The sequence below is a fragment of the Canis lupus genome, chromosome 1, assembly GCF_003254725.2.
Source record: "Canis lupus dingo isolate Sandy chromosome 1, ASM325472v2, whole genome shotgun sequence".
Lineage (NCBI taxonomy): Eukaryota > Metazoa > Chordata > Mammalia > Carnivora > Canidae > Canis > Canis lupus.
Genome location: NC_064243.1, coordinates 40621595 through 40643774, shown reverse-complemented (window position 1 = coordinate 40643774; position 22180 = coordinate 40621595). Strand labels below are relative to the sequence as shown.

General features: G+C 47.8%; 1 protein-coding gene across 1 annotated transcript; it reads right to left on the bottom strand.

Annotated features, from left to right (window-relative positions):
• Window positions 1-7021: 7021 nt before the first annotated feature.
• LOC112644296 (UL16-binding protein 1-like) lies at window positions 7022-15980 on the bottom strand. The gene is made up of 5 exons (XM_025422539.3): window positions 15555-15980; window positions 11673-11936; window positions 11161-11436; window positions 10337-10469; window positions 7022-9095 (listed from the first exon to the last, which is right to left on the bottom strand). The coding sequence occupies exons 1-4, from the start codon at window positions 15895-15897 to the stop codon at window positions 10345-10347; spliced, it is 1008 nt and encodes a 335-aa protein (XP_025278324.1). The 5' UTR covers window positions 15898-15980; the 3' UTR covers window positions 7022-9095; window positions 10337-10344.
• Window positions 15981-22180: the final 6200 nt, after the last annotated feature.

Genomic DNA, 22180 nt, shown 5'->3' with positions numbered 1-22180 from the left:
GCAAGCACCAGGTTGATATTGTGACTCTGGATTCAGTTGTGAGGACCCAGAGAAGGGGAAAGAGATGATCCATTTATTTTTGGGAAATGGGATGGTGAATTTTACCTGTCCAAGTGGACAATATTTTGGATGCAATTAACATTTCAATTGGTGAACTTCAAGTAAAGGAGAATGCCCTCCCTCACGTTGGTAGGCTTTGTCAAATCGGTTGAAGGCCTGAAAAGAACAAGAGACTGACCTCCCCCCAGTAGAGGGAACTCTCCTGCTGATTGCCTTCAGATTTCATCTGCACCATTCTTCTCCTGGCCTTTAGTAGGCTGGCCCCTGCTGCAGATGTGGAGTTGATGGAGTTGTGGAGTTGATGTGCTCCACAGGCACATGAGTAAATAAATCCCTTATTATCTCTCTGTCTCCACATCATACTGGTTGTATTTCTCTGGAGAATTCTGACTAAAACAGGATGGTAAGGAAGACTTCATGGCAGGTAATTTTCTACCCATCTTTCTTGGGCCACAGGCTATCGGCCTGTGTGATCCACAATACCTGACAGAAGAAGGTGCCAGAACAGAAAGCCTGGAGGCATTATGGCGAGAACCTTAGAATATTGAAAAGGAAGAGATTTCAGGAAGTGAAATGGGAGTTCTGTGGAAATCCCTTAGAAGTCATGAGTGTCAAACAGAAAAATCACTTGGAACACATACACACATAGACACACATTCACACATGCACACACAGGGTGATCGCATCCCAAAGGCGCTGATTCAGCTGCCTGCCATTTCCTGCACCACAGGGAGGATTGAGGTCTGTAGAGGTACGTGTGAAGCCTCCCGATTCCAGACCTCAGCTGCTCTCCTCTCTAGGAGGGCCTGGGCTGACCCTGCTGGTGAGGTAGCAGGGGGGAGAAGCTGTGCAAGGCTGGAACACGCAGAGGCAGAAGGGAACAGAGAGGGAGGACTTGCCTTTAAACAATGACCAGGAGCTGTTTTGAGGCATTTACCTTGTTACATCACATTCTGAGGTGTAAATATTTATGTTCCCATATTTCATAACCATACACATTTTTGAAACAAACTAAACGTCTAAGGACATCGTGAGGCCTGTATCAAACCCTTTTCTTCCAGAACCACATGACAGCAAGTGGCCACACTGATGTGCTTCCAGGTTTCCTGATGTCCCCTGAGCCCACACACTTTAGAATGTATTTCCCACAGACCAGGACATTTTCCTGGGTCACCACAGGATCATCTCACTGTAGGTCTCATGGTACCTGAGTGCCACCTCGTCCTCAGCCTCTGCCCCATTTCTTTCAGCAATGTCTGTTATGATCACAGATTGGTGGACTTAGGCATTTTTCATTTCCTGGATGTGCGGAAGATGAGGGTCAGAGTGTTTTATTTACCTTTTGGTTAATTGCTTTAATTTTTAAATGTAGGTAAAGAGATTTAGATTTACAAGGCCACGGTGAGTGTATGTATCCAGAAGTCCTCAAATATATATTTGTAAGCTTTGTTCCTCCCATGTACTCGTCCATCCTTGTGTCATTTCTTGGTGTTAGTTCAGGCTATGTAGTCTCAAGTTGAGAGAAGCAGAAATCTCTTAACATCTTGTATATATTGTACTTCAGTTGGATAGCATATTGCTCATTTTTTACTATGACACACAAGATGACAGCAAACAACCATACAGCTCCATGCTTTTTGATGGCCATGTTTTCCAGCCAGAAACTAACACTGCTATTATCATGCAGTAGGATGAACACATCAACCACTGTCTGGATAGGGTGAAATACAGGCAAGGAGTGATTCCATTTCTACTCTTACAAATATTTAAGAGAAATCCTATGATTCCATTTCCTGTCCACCACTTGCTATAGGTATCTTTCCCGTTTTGTGAGTTTGACGTGTGTGTAAGGATCCTATTGTGCTTTATGTTATTTTGATTACTTTGCATATACTCATGATTTCCAAGATTTATATACACTGTGACTTGTGATACAAATTTGCCCAACTCTTAGGAGAACTATATTTTTATGTGTTGGAGCTCCTTGTATATTCTGGATACCGATCCTTGTTTTGGTTTTTTTTTTTTTTTTTTTAAGATTTCATTTATTTATTCATGAGAGGCAAGAGAGAGAAAGGCAGAGACATAGGCAGAGAGAGAAGTAGGCTTCGTGCAGGGGGCCCAATGCAGGACTTGATTCCAGGATTCCAGGATCATGTCCTGGGCCAAGGGCAGGCGCTCAACCGCTGAGCCGCCCAGTCGTCCCAATACCGATCATTGTTAAGGGGAAATAAATCAACTGTAAGAAGCAGATTTGTTTCTGATGTAAGACTCTATATGCACTGAAGAAGGATACAGAAGAGTCAGTCAGGCATGGGGGGCCTGGGGAAATCATCAAGATTCTCACATGCTTCATTCCCAGATTATTTGTTTGCATCTGGCGTGTCAGGATCCTGACAGATGAATGCTTGAAAGTTGATTTCTAAGCAATCCTTAAATTCTGTGTCCACAGGAAATCTAGCAGAATTACCACTTATATTTACCCCATATAGTGAAAGAGAGCAAAAAAAGAGTCCAGGGCGTGGCTCCAGGTGGAGGAATGGGCGGGGATCCAGTAGGGCTCCTAGACCTCCAGGCCAATACAGAGAAGTTTGAGGTACTTCCTGTTTGAAGGCCCCTTCCCTAACCACCTGAGTCATGGAGACCTTGGAAGTTGGGCCTACAGGAGGGGCTAGCCGCCAAGGAGAACAGAGCAGGACCAGGAGGGGCCAAGGGTTGCTGAGGAGGGCACAGCATATGGGGCAAAGGATTGCTCAAGACCAGAGGCTGACTTTTTTCCTGTGGCGGGGCTAGGTAAGTTCTCTCAATCTGCTGGACAAGATGAAGTGTGAGCGTGAGGCCAGCAGATAAACCAGCGTATCCTGGCAGTTTGCCTTCAATGGGCAGATAACCCACCTCTTTGACTCAGAGAATGGAGAGTGGACAGTGGTTCAGCCTGCAGGCCAACAGTTTCAGGGCACATTGGACAGTGACCAACTCCCTCATGAAGGTCTCCAATGGAGACTATAAGAGCTGGATGGAACACCCATTGATGCACTGGGATGAGAAGCTGGAGACAACAGGCAACTCAGATTGGAAGATTGGATAGAGTGGTGTTCTCTTGAAATGGGCTTGACCTACCCCACTCAGTGTGTGTGTGTCTGTGTCTGTGTGTGTGTGTGTGTGTGTGTGTGTGTGTGTGATTGTGTGTTTTTGTAAGTGATAGAGAGCTAGAGAGAGAGGGATATTGATCCATCCATCGTGAATTCTTCTTGGCCGAATAATGGCCACAGGTCTGTTCTAGCATCCTTCCTTTCCCTTCTCCCCTCCTGGCATCTCTCTCCACTGCACACACCTTTGGTTTTCTCACTGTGGATTTCTTATTGGCCCCTATCCTAAAGGGATCATTCTGTTTCCAGAGATTTTCTTCTTATCTTATTCTTTTCTGAGCAATCATCATCATGATTGTTTTTCATCTCACCTGGTCTATTTCTTGAAATCCTTCAATGCCAACTGAAATGTTAGCTTCTGAACAAGATATCCATCACCATCCATATTTGTCACCTCCTCTTCTGTCCTGGCAGGAGTTATTGTTTATATGGAAACCCTTGCTTCTCCCATTAGCTGTTTGATCTGTATGAGCCCACCCTCTGTCTTCTTTCCTTTCCCAGCACCTGTTACAGTAGCTACCACAAAGTTGGCTACAGGAGGCCCTGTATCATAGCATTACCTGAAGGAGCAGGAGCTAAGGACTCATCCCCTCAGTTTTGGAGCCTTGTCTACAAGGGCTTTCATTATTGTGTTTCCATGTCAGGAGCATCAGCCACAACTCCCATATTAGCCCAAGTCAAGCCACAGCCATCAGACCAATCACCTCAATCCTCCCTGTGCATCTCACTGGCTCAATCCTCTTTGGAATCTAAGGCAGTGTCCTTTATGCAACAGGTAATATGGACAGAATTGAATGGGAAGTGAAAGGCAGATAGCCTGAGGCAAGCACAGAGAAAGGTGAATAGCCAGGCCTCTCCTTGGCCTATCGTCTGAACCTTCTCACTCTGAAAATGAGACCTTGTGCATACGACCGTATTAGGTTCTCCAAGAAAGAGAATCATCAGGAGCTGCTGCTGTAGATGTTGACGTAGATAATTATTACAGGCGATTGGCTCACGATTATGGAGGTATATGAAGTCTCATTATTCACTGTCTGTGAGCTGGAGAAACAGGAAAGCTGGTGTTGGGGTTCCAGTGCAAACATGAAGGCCTGAGAACAGGGTATCACTGTTGTAAATCTAGGTCCTGGTCCAAAGAACCAAATACCAGGAGTCCTAATGACCAACGTCTGAGGAGGGGGTGGGTAGGATGCCCCAGGCAAACAGAGCAAATTCACCTTTCCTCTGCCTTCTGTTCTGCTCAGGCCCTCGTGGATTGGGTGAGGACAGTCTTCTTTACTCAGTCAACTAATTCAGATGCTAATCTCTTCCAGAAACACTCTCATAGACAAACCCAGAAAGAATGTTTTCCCAGCTATTGGGGCATTCCTTAGCACAATCAAGTTAATATATAAAAGGAAGCAGGACCAAGACCTTACATTGCTTGATAGTAATGTCCTAGGCAAGCTCAGCCTTGAGTTCTGATAGCTCTTCACTGTCAAAGGCCAGTGGGAAAGCACAGGGGCCCTCACCAAGGTTTAGGTCCTATTGATGCTAAATGGATTTAGCAAATTCAGGCTTAGCTCAGACCAGCTTTTCAATTGGGGAGGGACCCACGTGAGGGCATTTGTAGAGGCAGTGGGAACACAAGGCATAGACAACACTCTGGTTGGGGGGAGAGCAGCCTGCTGGCTGCACTTGATATGTCCTAGAGATAAAGGACCTCTCCATGGTGCATACAGGAGAGTCCAGAGTCTGACCCCAAGAAGAGGAGGGGGAAGGCCTTTGCAGACCCAACCAAAGGGCTGGCTTTTAGGGCTACATCCCACACAACTCTGCTTGGGAGGTGGCAGGGAAGAAAGGCCAATGGGGAGACTCTCCCTTTAGGCCTTTAGGAGGCCAGATCTCCATGGAGCCCTGGGATTCCTGGCTCAGCCCCGGTGCTCTTGCCTTCAGCCGGCCTCCTATAGAGCCCAGATCTCAAGCTTATTGAACTGCCCCACCTTGAGCAGACTCAGGAGGTAGATGGGATTGAGCTGCTTTGGAGTTGGATGCTGTATCCTGACCCAGCCAGGAAAGAATGTGGCAGGGCAAGGACAGCTACTGGGATGAGGAGAGGCCAAAGAAAAGGGAAGAATGATCTGTGGCTCCAACCTTCTCCAGGGCTACAAGAACCAGGATCCATGTCCCTGTCTTTGGGTAGGGCTTCCAGCTGTAGGGTGGGCCAGGAGGATCTAAGTAAAGGGAACTAGTCCTGGCTCTAGTCCTGAACCCCATTGTCCAGTGGGTGGCCTGGAGCTGACTCTGTGTTATGCTAATGAGGGAAAAGTTTAAACAAACACCTATTTCTCTTGTAGAGGCTGAAATTGCTACCAAGGAGGCCCTGACGATATACTCTCCAACATCCACTCTCCCTCCTGGTGGGTGATCTTTCTACCTTCATATCAATCCCTATGGCAAACACAGAATCCTCCAGATCATCCTGATTATGGCAGGAATGGAGCATCTCATTGCCTTCATTTCGGGACATGATGATCTTTCTCTGCACCTTTTCTTAACAATAATACTATTTTCTCTTGGAGCTAATTGTTGGGATTCCTACATTTGCCTTAACTGTTTAAACAAGAATTCTGTACTAAGAGATTATTGTCCAAGGTCTCATTTGATCAGAAATCAGATCCTTGTTAGTATCATGATCCTGTTTTTGCTTAAAAAATTACTATAGGACAGTATATAAGAGAGAACCTCAAGGATTCTTTCTTGGGGCACTTAGGTGGCTCAGCGGTTGAGCATTGGTTGAGCTCGGGTGGTAACCCTGGGGTCCTGGGATTGAGTCCTGCTTCAGGCTTCCCATGGGGAGGCCTGCTTCTCTCTGCCTGTGTCTCTGCCTCTCTCATGAATAAATAAATAAAAACCTTTAAAAAAAAAAAAAAGATTCTTTCTCTCTTTTGAGATACAACCTCAAGTCTTTTAAATAAAACAAGATTAGAGAGTGGAGCTAAGGTGGCAGAGTAGCAGGAGGACCCTAGGCTTGCCTCATCCCTCAAACACAACTAGATAAATATCAAATCATTCTGAACACCCAAGAAAGCGATCTGAGAACTGAAGGAACGACCTACACAACTAGAGGGAGAGAAGAGGCCACATGGTGGAAGGTAGCAGTTGTGGAGGTGTGGTTTGGGGGAGAAGAGGACTGCAACTGTGGCAGGGAAGAGGAAGATCTGGCCATGGAGAGAAGTGGCAGAGAGAGAGAAAGACAGAGGGAGAAGGGAGCACACAGGCGACTGCACAGGGAAAACACTTCTCCAAACCACTGAGCCACCCGGGCTGCCCTCATTTTTAAATTAAATTCAATTAATTAAAATACAGTCTGCAGGAAGTTTCAGAGGTAGAGTTCAGTGATTCATCATGACATAATACCCAGTGCCGGGGATCCCTGGGTGGCTCAGCGGTTTAGCGCCTGCCTTTGGCCCAGGGCGCGATCCTGGAGTCCCGGGATCGAGTCCCACGTTGGGCTCCCAGCATGGAGCCTGCTTCTCCCTCCTCCTGTATCTCTGCCTCTCTCTCTCTCTCTCTCTATCATGAATAAATAAATAAATAAATCTTTAAAAAAAAATACCTAGTGCCCATCACCCCATGGACCCATCTTTATGCCCACCACTCAGTTACCCCATCCACCACGCCCTTCCCTTCCAGGAACCCCCCCCCCCCCCGCCTATATTTATAAGTTTCCTATGATTCAGAGTCTCTCGTGGTTTGTCTCCCTTTCTGATTTCATCTTTCTATTTTTGTCACCCTGGAGGGATTATTTTGTCATCATAGAGGATCTATGATTAGATTTTAGTTCTTTTATTTCTCCAGAAAAGGATTCTCTAGTATTTTCTATGCTCTTTTGAAGCCCAGCTAGTCTGTTTACAATCATTAATCTGAACTCTAGTTCTAATATCTTATTTATATACATACCAATTAGGTCCCTACCAGTCAGTACTGCCTCTTGTTCTCTTTTTTGAGGTAAGTTGTTCTTACCTTCAGTGTCTTTCTGGTAATACTATGTACAAGAGAAGAGGGTTGGCGGACTTGGAAAGGAGCAAGGATGGCAGAGTGAGATGTTCCACTGCCAGCCGGCCGTTGGGCACGGGGCGATAAAGCCCCCGGAAGGTGCAGGGCTTCTGGTGGGTTTGAGGAAGAGCATTTTCTTTGGCTTCCAGGTGCTATGGTATTCATCTTGAGAAGAAAACAAAATTCTGAACTCAGGATTTGGCAAGGATTCTCTGTTGTCTCCTGGAGTAGGTAGTCCTCCTTTTATCCAGCCACTTTCCCTATTCTTAAATGTGGATCTCTCTTCTCTATACATTTTACCTCCATGATTTGGATCAGAAAAGGCTGCTTTTCTTTTTATTCCACTTCTCAGATTCAACCTTGAGAAGCTCCTAGGATGCAATTGTCTTGCTGAGTTCTCCAAGAAGAAAGAAGCAACTGACCTGCTTGTTCTGCTTTTTTTTTTTTTTGCCTAATTATAAAGAAATTATTTTGGAAGCTGAAGCTGATGTTAAATTTGAAACAGGTGCTTTTAGATGTTGGTATTTGTGAATTCTTTACCTTTTGTTCCAAACAAGAAGACTAAATAAATAGCAAGTATGGATGACATCAGGTTTTTTTTTTTTTTTTACTGTCTTCTAGTTTCAGCTACTGTCATAAGCACAGTTGAGTCTACAAGGAGTAAATTCCACATGTGCATTCTAATATGAAATGAAAGAGATGGTTAAAAACTACAGATATTAAATATCTAAATCTTGACTCATCCTGTGAAGTACATTTGCTGGAAAAGAACAAAGGTCCAATTTTGCAGTAAAACCTTTGATGTGACAAAGAAGCATAAAGACAAGATAATGTGAGGTTAACAGAATCTCTGTAAAATACACATCTTTACATGTGTAAATCTACATTTTGGACAAGAAGAGGGATTTTTCTCCTAGAAAAGAAAGCTGTTGTTGGCTTCTATCTCAGAAGTCTTTGGAGATTTTTAAATGATTTTTCATTCTTCTAAGGAAGGATCACATTGTACATTTGCTAATTCTATGAATGCATGCTTGGGTTTATTGAAAGGTTGGAAAAGGGAAACAAAACAGCTAGCTTCAAGTCCAGTTGGAACCCTGTTCACCTCCTTCAGATGAGAGAGGCTGCTATATTGCAACTTCATTATAACTTCATTCTGTTTTTAGACTCTTACATATACTTGAGACTTGGGTTTTCCATGCTGCGAAGACAGGAACAAAGGTGGCTTAAGTGGTTTTTCTGCCCAGAAAATATGGCAGATCCTCTAGTATGACCTGCCTTCAACTTTGGGCATGGAAGAATGGGTGTGTGTGTTGGGGGGGGGTTACCAGAGAAAAAGAAGCAAAAATGCCTTATGCAGCTCCTTCTGACTTTATGGCATTTTATATTCTGTAGCTCCAGTTTTCTAAAAACATAACATTTTTCCTTTGACCCAAGATGGGCACTTGGATGTTTGGTTTATTTTTCCAAGTGAGGTGTAATGTTAGGCTATAAAGGCTGGGACTCAGGTAACTTTCCCCAGTTGGAACTGAACTTTCTCATCAAAGAGTGGACTTCATTCGCAATGTTCCCAAATTTGTGGTTGATTTAGAAGAAATTCAGGGTCTAGAAAAAACCTCGAACAAGAATTTGCCAAGGCAGAGTGCTGAACAGGAGAGGCACTGAATGTAGGAAAGGACACAGAATGTCCAAGTGCTGCACCATGTGGTCTGGTTCGAGGTCTCTGGAATGTAAGGCCACGAGTTCTAGTGGTCTAAAATTGAACAGCAGCTCATCCAAAGGCAGCCTGCACAAAGGCAGGGTTACGCAGCTGGACCCTACTCTCCTGGGCTCCTTGGTAGCTTCGCCAGCCTGGAGAAAGAACAGGTTTGTCTCAGTGGCTGAGGAAATCCTCAGTTGGTGATCCCGGGGCTGCCCTCTGCCAGCACTCCTACCCGAGCCCAGCCCTCGCCAAGCGGCAGGCACTTGAACCCAGTCATCTCCCCAGCCCTGGGCCCGGCCACCTTCACAAACCTCCTCCCTCCTGAAGCAAATCACTGAGTCAGCCCAGGCCGTGTTACCAATGGTCTGAGCTCAAGGCTAAAGTGAGGCATAGATCGATCTGCTCCCTTGACTCAGGTTCTAATTCTCCCTCTCCTGGCAGGCCTTCAGGGACCTGCTGCGGGCATCTGACAGAAGGCAAGGACCTACACTTGACAACTGTAACCTTGGGGAATGCTGCAGGCACAGATCCTTCCTTTCCTGCCCTCCCACCTCCTGGCCAGCAGCACACGGAGTGCTGGGCATGATGATCCCTTCCCCCACCCCATCCATTCCTGGTGCTGCTCAACTGTGAGCACATGCAGGGCCTCAGTTCCCCCATCTCCCAGGTCAGCTCTGCTCAAAGCAGGGGCTGCTCAGTGGCTCCGGATCTGAGGTCCTCGGGAAGCCGGCTGCCAGGCACTACACCAACCTGAGCCAGAATTCCTACCCGTGCACGCAGAACTGGCCCCCTTCTAGTCTTGTCCTCCTCAGTCTCTACAGCTCACCCTTGCTTTCCATGCAAAAACCTGAGCCCCATTCTGGGGGGGACATAGCACTACTCTCTGGCACTTAGAGCTGCTCTGCAGAGGCCTTCCCACTCCCTCTTGCTGGGCTTAGACTCTGGACCCTCTCTTTGGAAGCCCCTGAATGGAGTCCTCTCCCCCTTGAGACATCACAAGGAGCCTGCAGGCTGCTGTCATTCAAAGGTGAATACCGCCTGGGTTGGGTCCTTCCTGTCCCACACCACCCTCTCTGGGCCCAGATTGACTCTCCATAGAGACTCAGGTCTGCCCAGGCCCGGCTTGGTCAATCCTCTTAGTATCCCCAGGCCTTAAATTTTGGGGGGGCCCTCTCTCTTGCCAGGTACCTGAACCATGAGCGTGTGTCAGCACTCAGGGCTGAGCATATCCAGATTATTGCTAACAAGTGATGTGAGACCTCTTTCACTTGGTCTCGTTGCTCTGTGAGAAGGTTCGGCGAGTGAGCAGGTGCAGCCTGGGGATTCCCCTGTCCCTGTCCTCGCCCCAGGCCATGGGTCCCTCCCTTCCCTCCCATTGTGCTGCCGGTACCTGTCCCTTTAAAGGACCCCGACATGGATGCCAAGGAGGATGGCACAGTAGAGGAACAGGAGGAAGATCCAGGTGCTGGGTGCGCTGCCCGAGGCCCCGGATGGGGCCATGTCTTGAGGCCTGCTTTGTGGCACTGAAATGAAAACACAAGAGTGAGAGCCCCAGTCCGGTACCCAACTTCTCCCAAGAAGCTTCCTCAGTGCCCACAGCCCCAAGGCCATCCTACCAGGCAGACAGTGTCTATCATCCCATTGTGGCAGCTGGGGTGATAAGTCCTGATGTCTGGAGGGAGGGAAGGGACACATCCTGTCCCCTAGGGGCTCCTATAGCCTTAGGGGAAGCAGGGGTGGCCATATAAGTTGTTCCATTGTGACAGGACCAGAAGTGCTGGAGGATGAGGATGCTGACAGCGACCACAGGTGGCACTAACAGACTTCCAGCAATGCCCCAGGTGACGAGAAAAGATCAGCGATTCTCAGAAAAGGGAACAGTAAGAAGACAATCTCTGGAGCCATACTGACACCCCCCTGTTTGAGGTCAGCAGGAAATCTAAGAAATACCAGAGGACTACAGGTGGGTACAGCCAGGAGGTGATTCCAGGAGAGGAGAAGGGAAAGGAAGGATGCTAGAACAGACCTGGGGCCATTATTCCACCAAGAAAAGTCACCATGGATGGATTAATCTCTCTCTCTTCCTCTCTCTCTCTCTCTCTCTCTCTCTCACACACACACACACACACACACACACTCACAGACAGGCACACTGAGTGGGGTAGGTCAAACCCGTTTCAAGAGAACACCATTCCATCCAATCTTCTGAGTTACCTGTTGTCTCCAGCTTCTCATCCCAGTGGTTCATTATGTATTCCATCCAGCTCTTACAATCTCCATTGGAGACCTTCGTGAGGAAGTTGGTCACATCTCTGTCACTGTCCAATGTTCCCTGAAACTGTCGGCCTGCAGGTTGAAGCACTGTCCACTTTCCATTCTCTGAGTCAAAGAGGTGGGTTATCTGCCCATTGAAGGCAAACTTCCAGGATGCACTGGTGTATCTGCTGGCCCCACGAACACACTTCATCTCACCATGCAGGTCGAGAGAACCTACCCCGCCCCGCCACAGGAAAGAAGTCAGCCTCTGGTCTTAAACAATCTTTTCTTTGCACCTGTGCTTTCCTCTCCTCAGTTCCCCTCCAATCCTCCCAGTCCTATTCTGTTCTCCTTGTCTGCCTGGCTGTTGGGCTGCTCGTGTAGGCCCGACTTCCAAGGTTTCCATGAACACCATAGCTCCCTGGGCCTACCAAACTGCTCCGCTTCCATCCTGGGCCTTTCACACTTACCATTCTTAGGGTAAATCTCTGCTTTGATGTCACGCACTTTCTTTTGGAGCTCTTCCATCAGGTCATTCAGAGTTTCTTTCTGTGTCTCCCTAAACCCTGTATCATTCATCCTCGTCCTCATAGGACCAACAAGTGTGAGCTCCTTGCTCTGACAGTTGTAGGAAAGAAACAGGTTTCTTTTGACATAGCCTCGAACCTCACACCATGGTCGTCCAGCACTGGACTGAGGTTTGACGGAGAATTCACAAAAAAGAGAAGTAGCACCTGTGAAGTAAAAACGCAGGTAGTGGTTGGAGTTGGAAGAGGAGAGTGGCAGGACCTCTGTCCCATCCATGCGTCAGCATAGCATCATCTCTGTAGCGCTGGGCTGTCAAGACATGGCCTGCCCCTGCAAAACCGCATCTTCTTTGATAAGTGAGAGGTCACGATGATGGGTCACAGGATTTACTATAGCTGTGGAGATAGTGACCATCTGCCATTACGATTGACCTGGAAGCTTTAAAAAAAGGTTGTCCTCACTGCACAGTCTCGAATATCAGGAATTGCCAAGGAAGACAGCAGAAGAAGGGATTAAAAGGTTCAGAGACATGCATATGACAGATAACATATGGTAAGAGATACCAAAAACAAAACTAAAAATATATCCACCAACTATACTCACGGACAGGTCTGAAAGACTTTCTATATTAAACTCATAAAGAATGCATGGTGAGACAGGCACCAGCATTGTCAAGGAGCTCAGTTATGGTTGTAGTTGATGGCCAAGCTTGGCAGTAGGAGACGGTTTTGCAGAGATAGATGCCCAGTAGCATGTATTTGGGGAGATAAATCCTGAAATAAGAGATTTGGGATACAGGTGCTCAAGTGTCAGAGCAGGGAGACAGCAATGATTGAAATGACCCTAGAGGGTGGTATGCCAGCCCTGGCCCTGCCCCACAAACTGCTCTCCATCCCTTTGACTCACAGAACACCATGATTGGAGAGGCAAAATAGCTGGACAGCCAACCCAGGGGCCGCTAGATTTAATAAAAACAAAGACCAAGCCCCAGAGGTCATGAGGATGAGGCTGAAGGCAGCTACCCAATAGCAAGTCTGGGTCTTTTGCCCAGGTTTCAGAGCTGAGCCGCTTCTCAGAGCTGGAACCCTTTAGTAGAAGCAGAAGCCAACGTCGATGAGTAGGGACCCTTCAGGTCTGCAGCTAGAGCAATGCTTCCTGCTCACCTTCCCCAAAAAGCCACGTGCTCATTACAGGTCTAGGTACACAGTGGGGAGCAGAGGCCATCCGGACATTCAGAGTGCGACCTAGTGTGTGAGCTGACATCATCGTCGGGGATCCAAGTGTCAATATGGCCTCGTGTAACTGATGTAGTGCAGGGTAATGTGTGTGTTGTACATGGTGAGGGGTGAGGGTCAGGTCATGAAAACACAGGTGTCCCAGGTACTCTTCGCTTGATGTCATTTGATTCAAGTACCCACAGTGATTATTATTTGTAGCAGTAATGAGAAATCTTTGCAGTTGTTGGGTTGAGGGCTGTGCAGTAGGGAATTTCAAGTACAATATTCTTATGGTGTCTTCTCTTTTCTCCAAGTACAATGTAAAAGAGGGCCCTTTCCTGGATCAAATGACAGAGTTGAATATTGACCTTAAAAGCTGAGGATTCAAGGGTGTGAACCTGGTGCACAGATTCTCTGCAGATATTAAATAGGGCATAGGCCTGTTGTAACTACTCATGTCTGCTGCCAGCAGGGAAGCAGCCATAGGCATACACGGGTGAGTGTGTGGCCTGGACCTGCTTCTTGGGCCACAGGACCCTGTAGACCCTGTGACACAGAGGTATTGTAGTAGCAAACATGCTAAGTGCAGTTTTATTTACATCTTGATGCAAGGTCAGGCAGAGACCCCTAGTGATGGCAGCTGGGAATGACATTTAAAAGTTTGCAGGTGGCCAAGTTCAAAAAGTTTGTTGCCTGTGTTTTCTCCTCTAGGATTTTGATGGATTGTCTCACATTTAGATCTTTCATCCATTTTGAGTTTATCTCTGTGTATGTATGGCCACAGTGACTTCTTGCAAGATACATCTATGAAGGCAAGGGAAACAAAAGCAAAAATGAACTATTGGGACTTAAGATAAAAATCTTCTGCACAGCAAAAGAAACAGTCAACAAAACTAAAAGACAACCTACAGAATGGGAGAAGATATTTGCAAATGACGTATCAGATAAAGGGCTAGTTTCCAAGATCTATAAAGAACTTATTAAACTCAACAGCAAAGGAACAATCCAATCATGAAATGGGCAAAAGACGAACAGAAATCTCACAGAGGAAGACATAGACATGGCCAACATGCACATGAGAAAATGCTCTGCATCACTTGCCATCAGGGAAATACAAATCAAAACCACCATGAGATACCACCTCACCCCAGTGAGAATGGGGAAAATCAACAAGACAGGAAACCACAAATGTTGGAGAGGATGTGGAGAAAGGGGAACTCTCCCACTGTTGATGAGAATGTGAACTGGTGCAGCCACTCTGGAAAACTGTGTGGAGGTTCCTCAAAGAGTTAAAAATAGAGCTACCCTACGACCCAGCAATTGCACTGCTGGGGACTTACCCCAAAGATATAGATGCAGTGAAAGACACCTGCACCCCGATGTTTCTAGCAGCAATGTCCAAAATAGCCAAACTGTGGAAGGAGCCTCGGTGTTCATCGACAGATGAATGGATAAAGAAGATGTGGTCTATGTATACAATGGAATATTCCTCAGCCGTTAGAAACAACAAATACCCACCATTTGCTTCGACGTGGATGGAACTGGAGGGTATTATGCTGAGTGAAGTCAATCGGAGGAGAAACACTATATGGTCTCACTCGTTCAGGGAATATAAAAAATAGTGAAAGGGGAAAGGAGAGAAAATGAGTGGGGAAATATCAGAGAGGGTGACAAAACATGAGAGACTCCTAACTCTGGTAAATGAACAAGGGGTAGTGGAAGGGGAGGTGGGCGGGGGGTGGGGTGACTGGGTGTCAGGCACTTGAGGGGGGCACCTGATGGGAAGAGCACTGGGTGTTATAGGATATGTTGAAAAATCAAACTCCAATTAAAAAAATTAAAATACAAAAGTTTGCAGCTGGAACGCCTGGGCTGCTCAGCGGTTGAGGGTCCGCTTTCGGCTCAGAGCGGGATCCTGGAGACCCGGAGTCGAGTCCCACATCGGGCTCCCTGCATGGAGCCTGCTTCTCTCTGCTGTGTCTCTGCCCCCTGACTCTCTGCGCTTCACATGAAAAACTAAGTAAAATCTTTAAAAAGTAAAAATACAAGTTGGCAGGTACAGCCCAGGGACCTGCAGCGAGGAGGTCCGCGGTCCTGAGCTGGGACGTGCAGGCTGGCGAGCGGCTGGTGAAGGAGCGCCAGGCGCGGCATATCCCTGGACCCTCTGCCAGAGTCTCCGGGAAGTCTAAGGGCGGCCAGAAGTGGGGATGGGGACTCCCGAGCCCTCGCCGGGGTGGCGCAGAGTCGGGGGGCTGAGTGGGGACCGCGCCCTGCGCCACCGCCCGGTCCTGCCCCCAGCTGGCGGCTCGGGGCTCGGGCTCGGCTCCCCGAGGCGCAGGAGGGGGCCCGGGGCGAGCGCGGACCCTCAGGGCCGGCCCTGCTCCCTCCCCCGGGCCCCGGGCGCCCAGAGCCTGGCCGGACTTGGCCGCCAAAGTCGCCTCTTTCAGGTCCCGGAGGGCGACGAGCGCCCGCGGCCGCCGCCGAGCCCGGGGAGCCTGCGCGGGGTCCCTCGGACGCGCGGCTGCACCCCCCTCCCCTCCCCCACCCTCCTCCCCATCCTCCTCCCCCCACCCCCCGCCCCAAGGTTCCCGAAACCCCGGGACTCACCTGTCGCCTGGCCTGACGCCCCCCCGCGGGGCCAGTACAGCAGGACCAGGAGCCCGAAGGGCACAAAGCGCCGCCGGATGCTGGGGGACGCAGGGAGCGGCTTCCCGGGCCGGCGCACTCCCCAGCCGGGGCTGCGCGGGGCTCGGGGGCCGAGCGGGGCCGGGCTGCCCGCGGGCGCCCCAGGGCTTTGCGCCGGAGCACAGGTCCTGCTCCTTGCAGGCTCCACCGGGACGGACTCGTGCTCAGTGCTAATGACTCTTCCAGCGGTCTCTGCCCTGCGCGCGGAGGCCAGGCTGCCAGGGCAGATTTGAGCGCGGACTGGCGCGTTGCTGCAGGAGCCCATCGATCCGCTGCCCGGGACGTGCTACACGTACAGCGGAGCGCCGCGGTGCCAAGTCCGGGCAGCACACAGGGGAAATGGGCGGGGCCTCAGTCAGGTGACCAGGGCACGGAGATCCGCCGCTCTCTAAAAAAAAGGCTTACAATATTACTCAGCCAAAAGAAAAAAAATTACTCAGCCATTAGAAACGACAAATACCATTTGCTTCGACGTGGGTGGAACTGGAGTGTATTATGCTGAGTGAAGTAAGCCAATCGGAGAAGGACAAACATATGGTCTCATTCATTTGGGGAAAATAAAAAATAGTGAAAGGGAGTAAAGGGGAAAGGAGAAAAAATGAGTGGGAAATATCAGAAAGGGAGACAGAACATGAGAGACTCCTAACTCTGGGAAAGGAACAAGGGGTGGTGGAAAGGGAGGTGGGCAGGGGATGGGGGTGACTGGGTGATGGGCACTGAGAGGGGCACTTGATGGGATGAGCACTGGGTGTTATTCTATATGTTGGCAAATAGAACACCAATAAAAAAATTTTTTTAATTAAAAAGACAAAGGAAAATGAAAAAAAGGGGGGGGGGCTTAGAGGAATGACTCACCCTCCTATCTCAACTTTTAATGTTGTTCTGCAGTGAACCTAGAATACCCTGATTCTCTGGCCTTTTATTTTTGATCTTTACGTTTCATTTTCAGGGTGGGCTCTTGGAAGTGATTGTATGTGCACTGGATTATTTTTTAATCTAACTTGTGACTTTCAGTCCTTTAATTGGAGGGTTTTTTAGTACTTTATCTTTATTGTGATCACTAATAAAGTAGGAGTTATCTCAGCCATCATAGTTTTCATGTAACATGCTTTAAAGATTCCCGCTCCATGTCTGCATTCCTTTTACTGTACTGAGTTTTGTTTTTTGGGTGTTTTTTTTAAGATTTTACTTATTTGTTCATGAGAGACACAGTGAGAGAGAGGTAGAGACACAGGCTGAGAGAGAAGTAGGCTCCATGCAGGGAGCCAGATGCTGGAGTCCATCCCAGCACTGGATCCCAGGACTCCAGGATCAGGCCCTGGGCCAAAGTCAGGCGCTCAACTGCTGAGCCACCCAGGCGACCCTGGAGCCTTCATTTTATATTCCATCTCATTGAAAGTCTTTTTGAGTACAACTTGATTTGATTTTGGTTCTTTTATTTCCCCAGAAAGGAATTCTCTACTGTCTTCTATGCTCTTTTCAAGCCCAGATAATCTATTTATAATCATTAATCTGAACTCTAGTTTCAACACCTTACAAATATCCATTCTGATTAGGTCCCCTCTGAAAACCTCTGGGGAAGAGTCTGCCAGATTTTGCTGACAAAACTCTTCAGGGACATGGGAGAGGGTGAGATTAAGAGGGGTACAGTTATGGATATGACATATTTACAGAATTCTTCCTTGGGGGGAGCCCCCACCTCCTCCTTAGTTCTCCTCCCCAGGCTCCTCCACTGTCTGGAGTCCTTTGTTTGGTAACTGGCAACCTCTGGCAGCAAGGACAGAAATGGCATCCCAAGGAGAGGAGCAAGACTCATAGCATACATAGCCTTCTGGAGGAGCTTGCCCCAACCTTAAAGGTATTACCACCTAGCTGGCACTGTAAGTGAAGTGTTTTTTGTTTTTTTTTTTTTTTCTTTAAAGGCCGTTGTACCATTCTATCAAGCCAGCTGCTTCAGAATGGTGGGGAACATGCTAAGGCCAGTACGTTCCATGAGCATGGGCCCATCGCCACATTTCTTTTCTTGTCAAGTGAGTTCCTTTATCAGGAGCAACAGGGTATAGAATGCAGTGACGGTGGATAAGGAACTATGTAAGTCCGTGGATGTGACTTTTGGCAAAAGCACTGCATGCAAAGAAGGCAAATCAATATCCACAATAAGTATCTATTTCAAAAAAGATGAATGCTGTGCCTACTAGGCTGGAGGTGGTTGGGTATAATCACCATGCCAGCTGGCAGATCACCCTGGGCAGTGGTGCCATATCGGGGCTCAGCGTGAGTCTTGGCTGCTGGCAGACTGGGTCCTGAGCAGTGGGCACAGCCACATCAGCCTTAGTGAATGGAACTCCATGCATCTAAGCCCATGTATAACATCCATTCCTGCCACCACAACCACTCTGTTCATGAGCACACTGGGCAGTTTGAGGTGCCCGGGGAAACAGGCTGACCGACACCCCCAGAACAGGTCATCCTACCCACTTCATTCTTAAAATCGTTCTCTTCTGAGGCCACACTTTGGTGAGCATTCAAATGGAACATACATATCTTCATGTTTTCAGAGAATACTATCCACAAAACTCTCCCCCAGATTTCCTTTTGGATTTCCAATTTCACCAAATTTCCAATTGGATTTTCCAAGACCCTGGCCATCCACCCAAATGAAATTGGTATATAATTGCACATCTGTCCATTTCTCCTTCCCAGTAAAGTGTACAACCAGGTGTACTGCCTAAAGTTGTACTCGTTGATGAAATTTCCCTTACCCACTGACACTCAGGAATAATCCAGAAAAGGGTTATAATGCTGAGGCCCAACCCCGAGTATCTTACAGAAACATCTGAAAACCAGGCCTGAGTCTTCTCTTCCTCTGTCAACTGATAGTAGGGAACTTCCCATGAGGCCAGAGGTACAGGCTGGGAGAGAGGAGGCAGTGAGGCAGGAGGAGGGACCGTGAGCATTTAGGCAACTTCATCGTGTAACTTGCTTGTACCTGAAGGCCTGATCAGGCCAGACCATGTACGTACTGCTGTGCTTGACCAACTCCATGGCTCTATGACTCAGAAAACACCCACCTCATGATGGGCGGCTCAGGTCTCATGGTGACTAGGTGGCCCACTGTCAAGCTTTCAGGCCCAATAAGGCTTCCTGAAGACCAAGATTTGTTTTTCAAAGGAGAGTAGTTAGTTATGTGTGGTTAATGGCAGGGCCTTGCTCCAAATCCTAAAGGGCCAACGCTGTGACCTACCTAGGGAGGCTGCCAGAGCCTCCAAATACCATGTTGAATTGGAATAACATGTGCATGGTAGCAATGTCAATATCCTGGTTGTGATATTGCACCATAGTGTTTGTAATTTTTTACCTTTGGAAGAAACTTGAAAAAGAATACTGGGACTTCTCAATACTATTTCTAATAACTATATATGAATTTGTCCACATAATGTACAGTTATCTCAAAATCAAAAAATTAATTTATAAACAGTGTGGATGGTTTTGGAAGGAGCAGTAGGTGGAAGCTGGGAGGACATTGACATAAGAGTAGGAGAAAGCCTGCAGAACTTTAGAGAAACTGCCAGAGGAGCCTCATGGCATCTGAGGACGCTGCCAGGAAGGGCTCCAAGGAAAAGTGAAATACTAGGGCTCTTCTACCCACCTCAGAGCCAAGGGGGTCCAAGACATGGAAATTCATAAGAAAGAGCAGGAGCTCTTATATACCTTGTTATTCATAGATCAAGAGGAAATTCAGTAAGGAAGGGCAAGGGGAAGGCTCAGGAGAACAGAACAGGGTTAGGGCTGTGCATTATAGGCCTGAAAGACATACAGTGAATGCTTTTGTCAAGTCCCTAACACCAAGGACATGCTATCTTCAGCACCTACTGCCTACGAACCAGGCTTTTTTGCCAATTAATTTAATTGATAAATTCAGGTAGAAAGGGTATCCATCTCCTTAAGGAAGCATTTCCAAAGTGTTGAGTGCAGACCATAGGATGTTCTACACAACCATTAAAGAGACAAAATAGACATGTGTGGGACAGGGAAGGATATCCTTGATTCAGCGATGAGTGAACCAAAGTGTTGAATAGCAGGATAGCCCTCTATGCACATATTAAATGGAAAACAAAGTTCTGTGGGATATACACCACATTGGGTAAAGAGGTGGCCCTTGGAGAGGGAGAGAAGAGAGCAATGGGTGAGCAAGGATGAACTTTCTTTGTGTTCCTATTGACTTTTTTTTTTTAGGATTTAATTTATTTACGACAGAGAGAGCACAAATCCGGAGCAGCAGATGGAGAGGGAGAGAAATACTCCCAGCTGAGCAGGGACCACCACTGGGGCTCCATCCCAGGACCATGGCCCAAGTCGAAAGGCAGACACTCAACAGACTGTGCCACACAGATACCCCTCCTGTTGACTTTTCAATAGGCATTTACCTTTTTGGCAGTTGAGAATCCTTTAGAGAAAGGTTCATGACCCTTGCATCCTGTAGGCCAACACAGAAACTACAATCCTGGAGTACCGAACCACCCAGAAACATTTCACCAGACCTCATGTGCCCACTCCAGGGGGGTGTGCCTTTGCCATCAGGAGCCATTACATTTCCAGTCCCTAGTGTCACCAGCTGAGTCCAAACAACCTGTGCTACTCCAAAACATAACTGGGCTGAGTCCCAAGCCCAGAATCCCTCTTTTTTGCCTGCTTCTGCTGCTCTAGGGGTCCCACCAAGTCCCCAAGGAGGAGCAAGAACTTGAAGTCCAAGAGAGGGTAATGGCTTCAGGCCTAGCCTCACACAATGCCTCCTCCCTCTGACACCTAAATGACAATCCTTTTTTGTTGGTTTGTTTAAGTAGGTCCCTACAGCAGGGCTTGAGCTCACAACTCTAAGATCAAGACCCAAGCTGATATCTAGAGGCACATGCTTAACCCACTGAGCCATCCTGGTGCCCCCGGATGATAGCATTCTTGCTATTGCTTCAGCTTGCAAGCATCGCCTTGGGATGCTTCTTTGAAGGCGCAGTCTCTTTTCTCTCACTGAATCCATCATTGTCCTGCAGCACTGCTCCTTGTCTGACCCGGACTGAAAGTTTCTGTATTGGAGAAGGAAGAACGTGATGGGCCAGCTGGGAAGTTAGGGCACCAAGATGGAGAACTTTCCCGCCACTCTCACAACGGACCTCCACGTCACCACCAGAAGACCCATACTCTCCACCCGGGAACCTCCCAGTTGGGAAGTGCCAATCACCTACTCGCCGCCCCGTGCCCCCTGAACACCGCATACCTCACCGTATATGAACTCATACTCCTGCCTTGAGGTGATCCGACACACCTTCTCCCGCACATACTCGCCTATCACCATATACCTCACCTTTTGGGGGCACAAGCCAAGACTCCACCCCAACTCAATAAAAGAACATTGCCAATTCTCTCCCAGCGCGACTTCCCTGACTCGGGCCACCTCTCCGAGTCACCTAACCTTGCCCATTAGAGCACTCTCGAACCTACTGCCTGGCTCTGCTGTTTTTTTTTTTAATTTCTCCACCGTTCATTTTGGAAAAAACCTAACAGAAAGGCAGGTCCTTTTCATCATTTCCTAAATCTTGTGAGCCAGAAGCTTAGGGTTTTGCCTCTTTCTTTGTTCAGGCATGTCTGTCTGTCTGTCTGTCCTCTGTCTTCCACACGTGTTTTAGTGAGGCTTGTGTATTAACATGACACTGACCAGGAATGCTATTCCCTCTCAGTTCCTGGAGAGCCTAGCCTACTCCCTACTTTTGACTCTTATCACCCCAAGGTGGCAATCCTTCCTTGCACTGCTCCCCTCAACTCTGGATGTGCTGGAATACAGGGCCTTGATTTAGGACTCCTTCGAATCCTCCCATTCTTCTTCACACCTTCTGTTGCTAAGTCCTGCCTTCTTCACAGAAAGAGAATTTTCCAATAGAATTTTCATATTTTGGACTTGGCCAATTGCATCCTTCTGCCTGTTTATGTTGTTTGGCTGACAATATTTTCTATAAACCAGCTGTTAAGTCCAGAGACCTATGATTTGTTTTAGGTTCAATTTTGGTTTTGCAAATCTACTTTTTTTTTTTTTTGTAAGATTTTATTTACTTATTTGTGAGAGACAGAGAGGGAGAGAGAGAGAGAGAGAGGCAGAGACACAGAGAGAGAGAAGCAGGCTCCATGCAGGGAGCCGAAGTGGGATGGATCCTGGGTCTCCAGGGTCATGCCCCAGGCCAAAGGTGGTGCTAAACCACTGGACCACCGGGGCTGCCCTGCAAATCTACTTCTTAGTTGGTGTTGGAAATAAGTATCCCAGTATATTACATCAAATTTGGGGCTGGACCTTCAGGTGGGACCTAGTACACATGAGCACCTGGGGCCTGGAGGCAAAAGATGGTGAGTAGCTATTCAGCTGCTTTGGGATAGACCACATCCACTAGGAAGACCTCAGGGAGCTCTGGAGAAGCAGGAAGCTCAGGACTATCTTCTGTGTTCACTGACAAATTTACATAAGAACAGGTCTACAAAAGAAGCTTTACCTTTGCCTTCTGGAT

Bases quoted from the DNA above. Each gene is read 5' to 3' on its own strand.
- LOC112644296 (XM_025422539.3), bottom strand. From the start codon at position 15,897: ATGGGCTCCTGCAGCAACGCGCCAGTCCGCGCTCAAATCTGCCCTGGC. The intron at 11,937-15,554 runs GTGAGTCCCGGG...TTTACTTCACAG, and splicing joins GGCGTCAGGCCAGGCGACAG to GTGCTACTTCTCTTTTTTGT. The intron at 10,470-11,160 runs GTAACTCAGAAG...TTTTCATTTCAG, and splicing joins TGAGAAGCTGGAGACAACAG to TGCCACAAAGCAGGCCTCAA.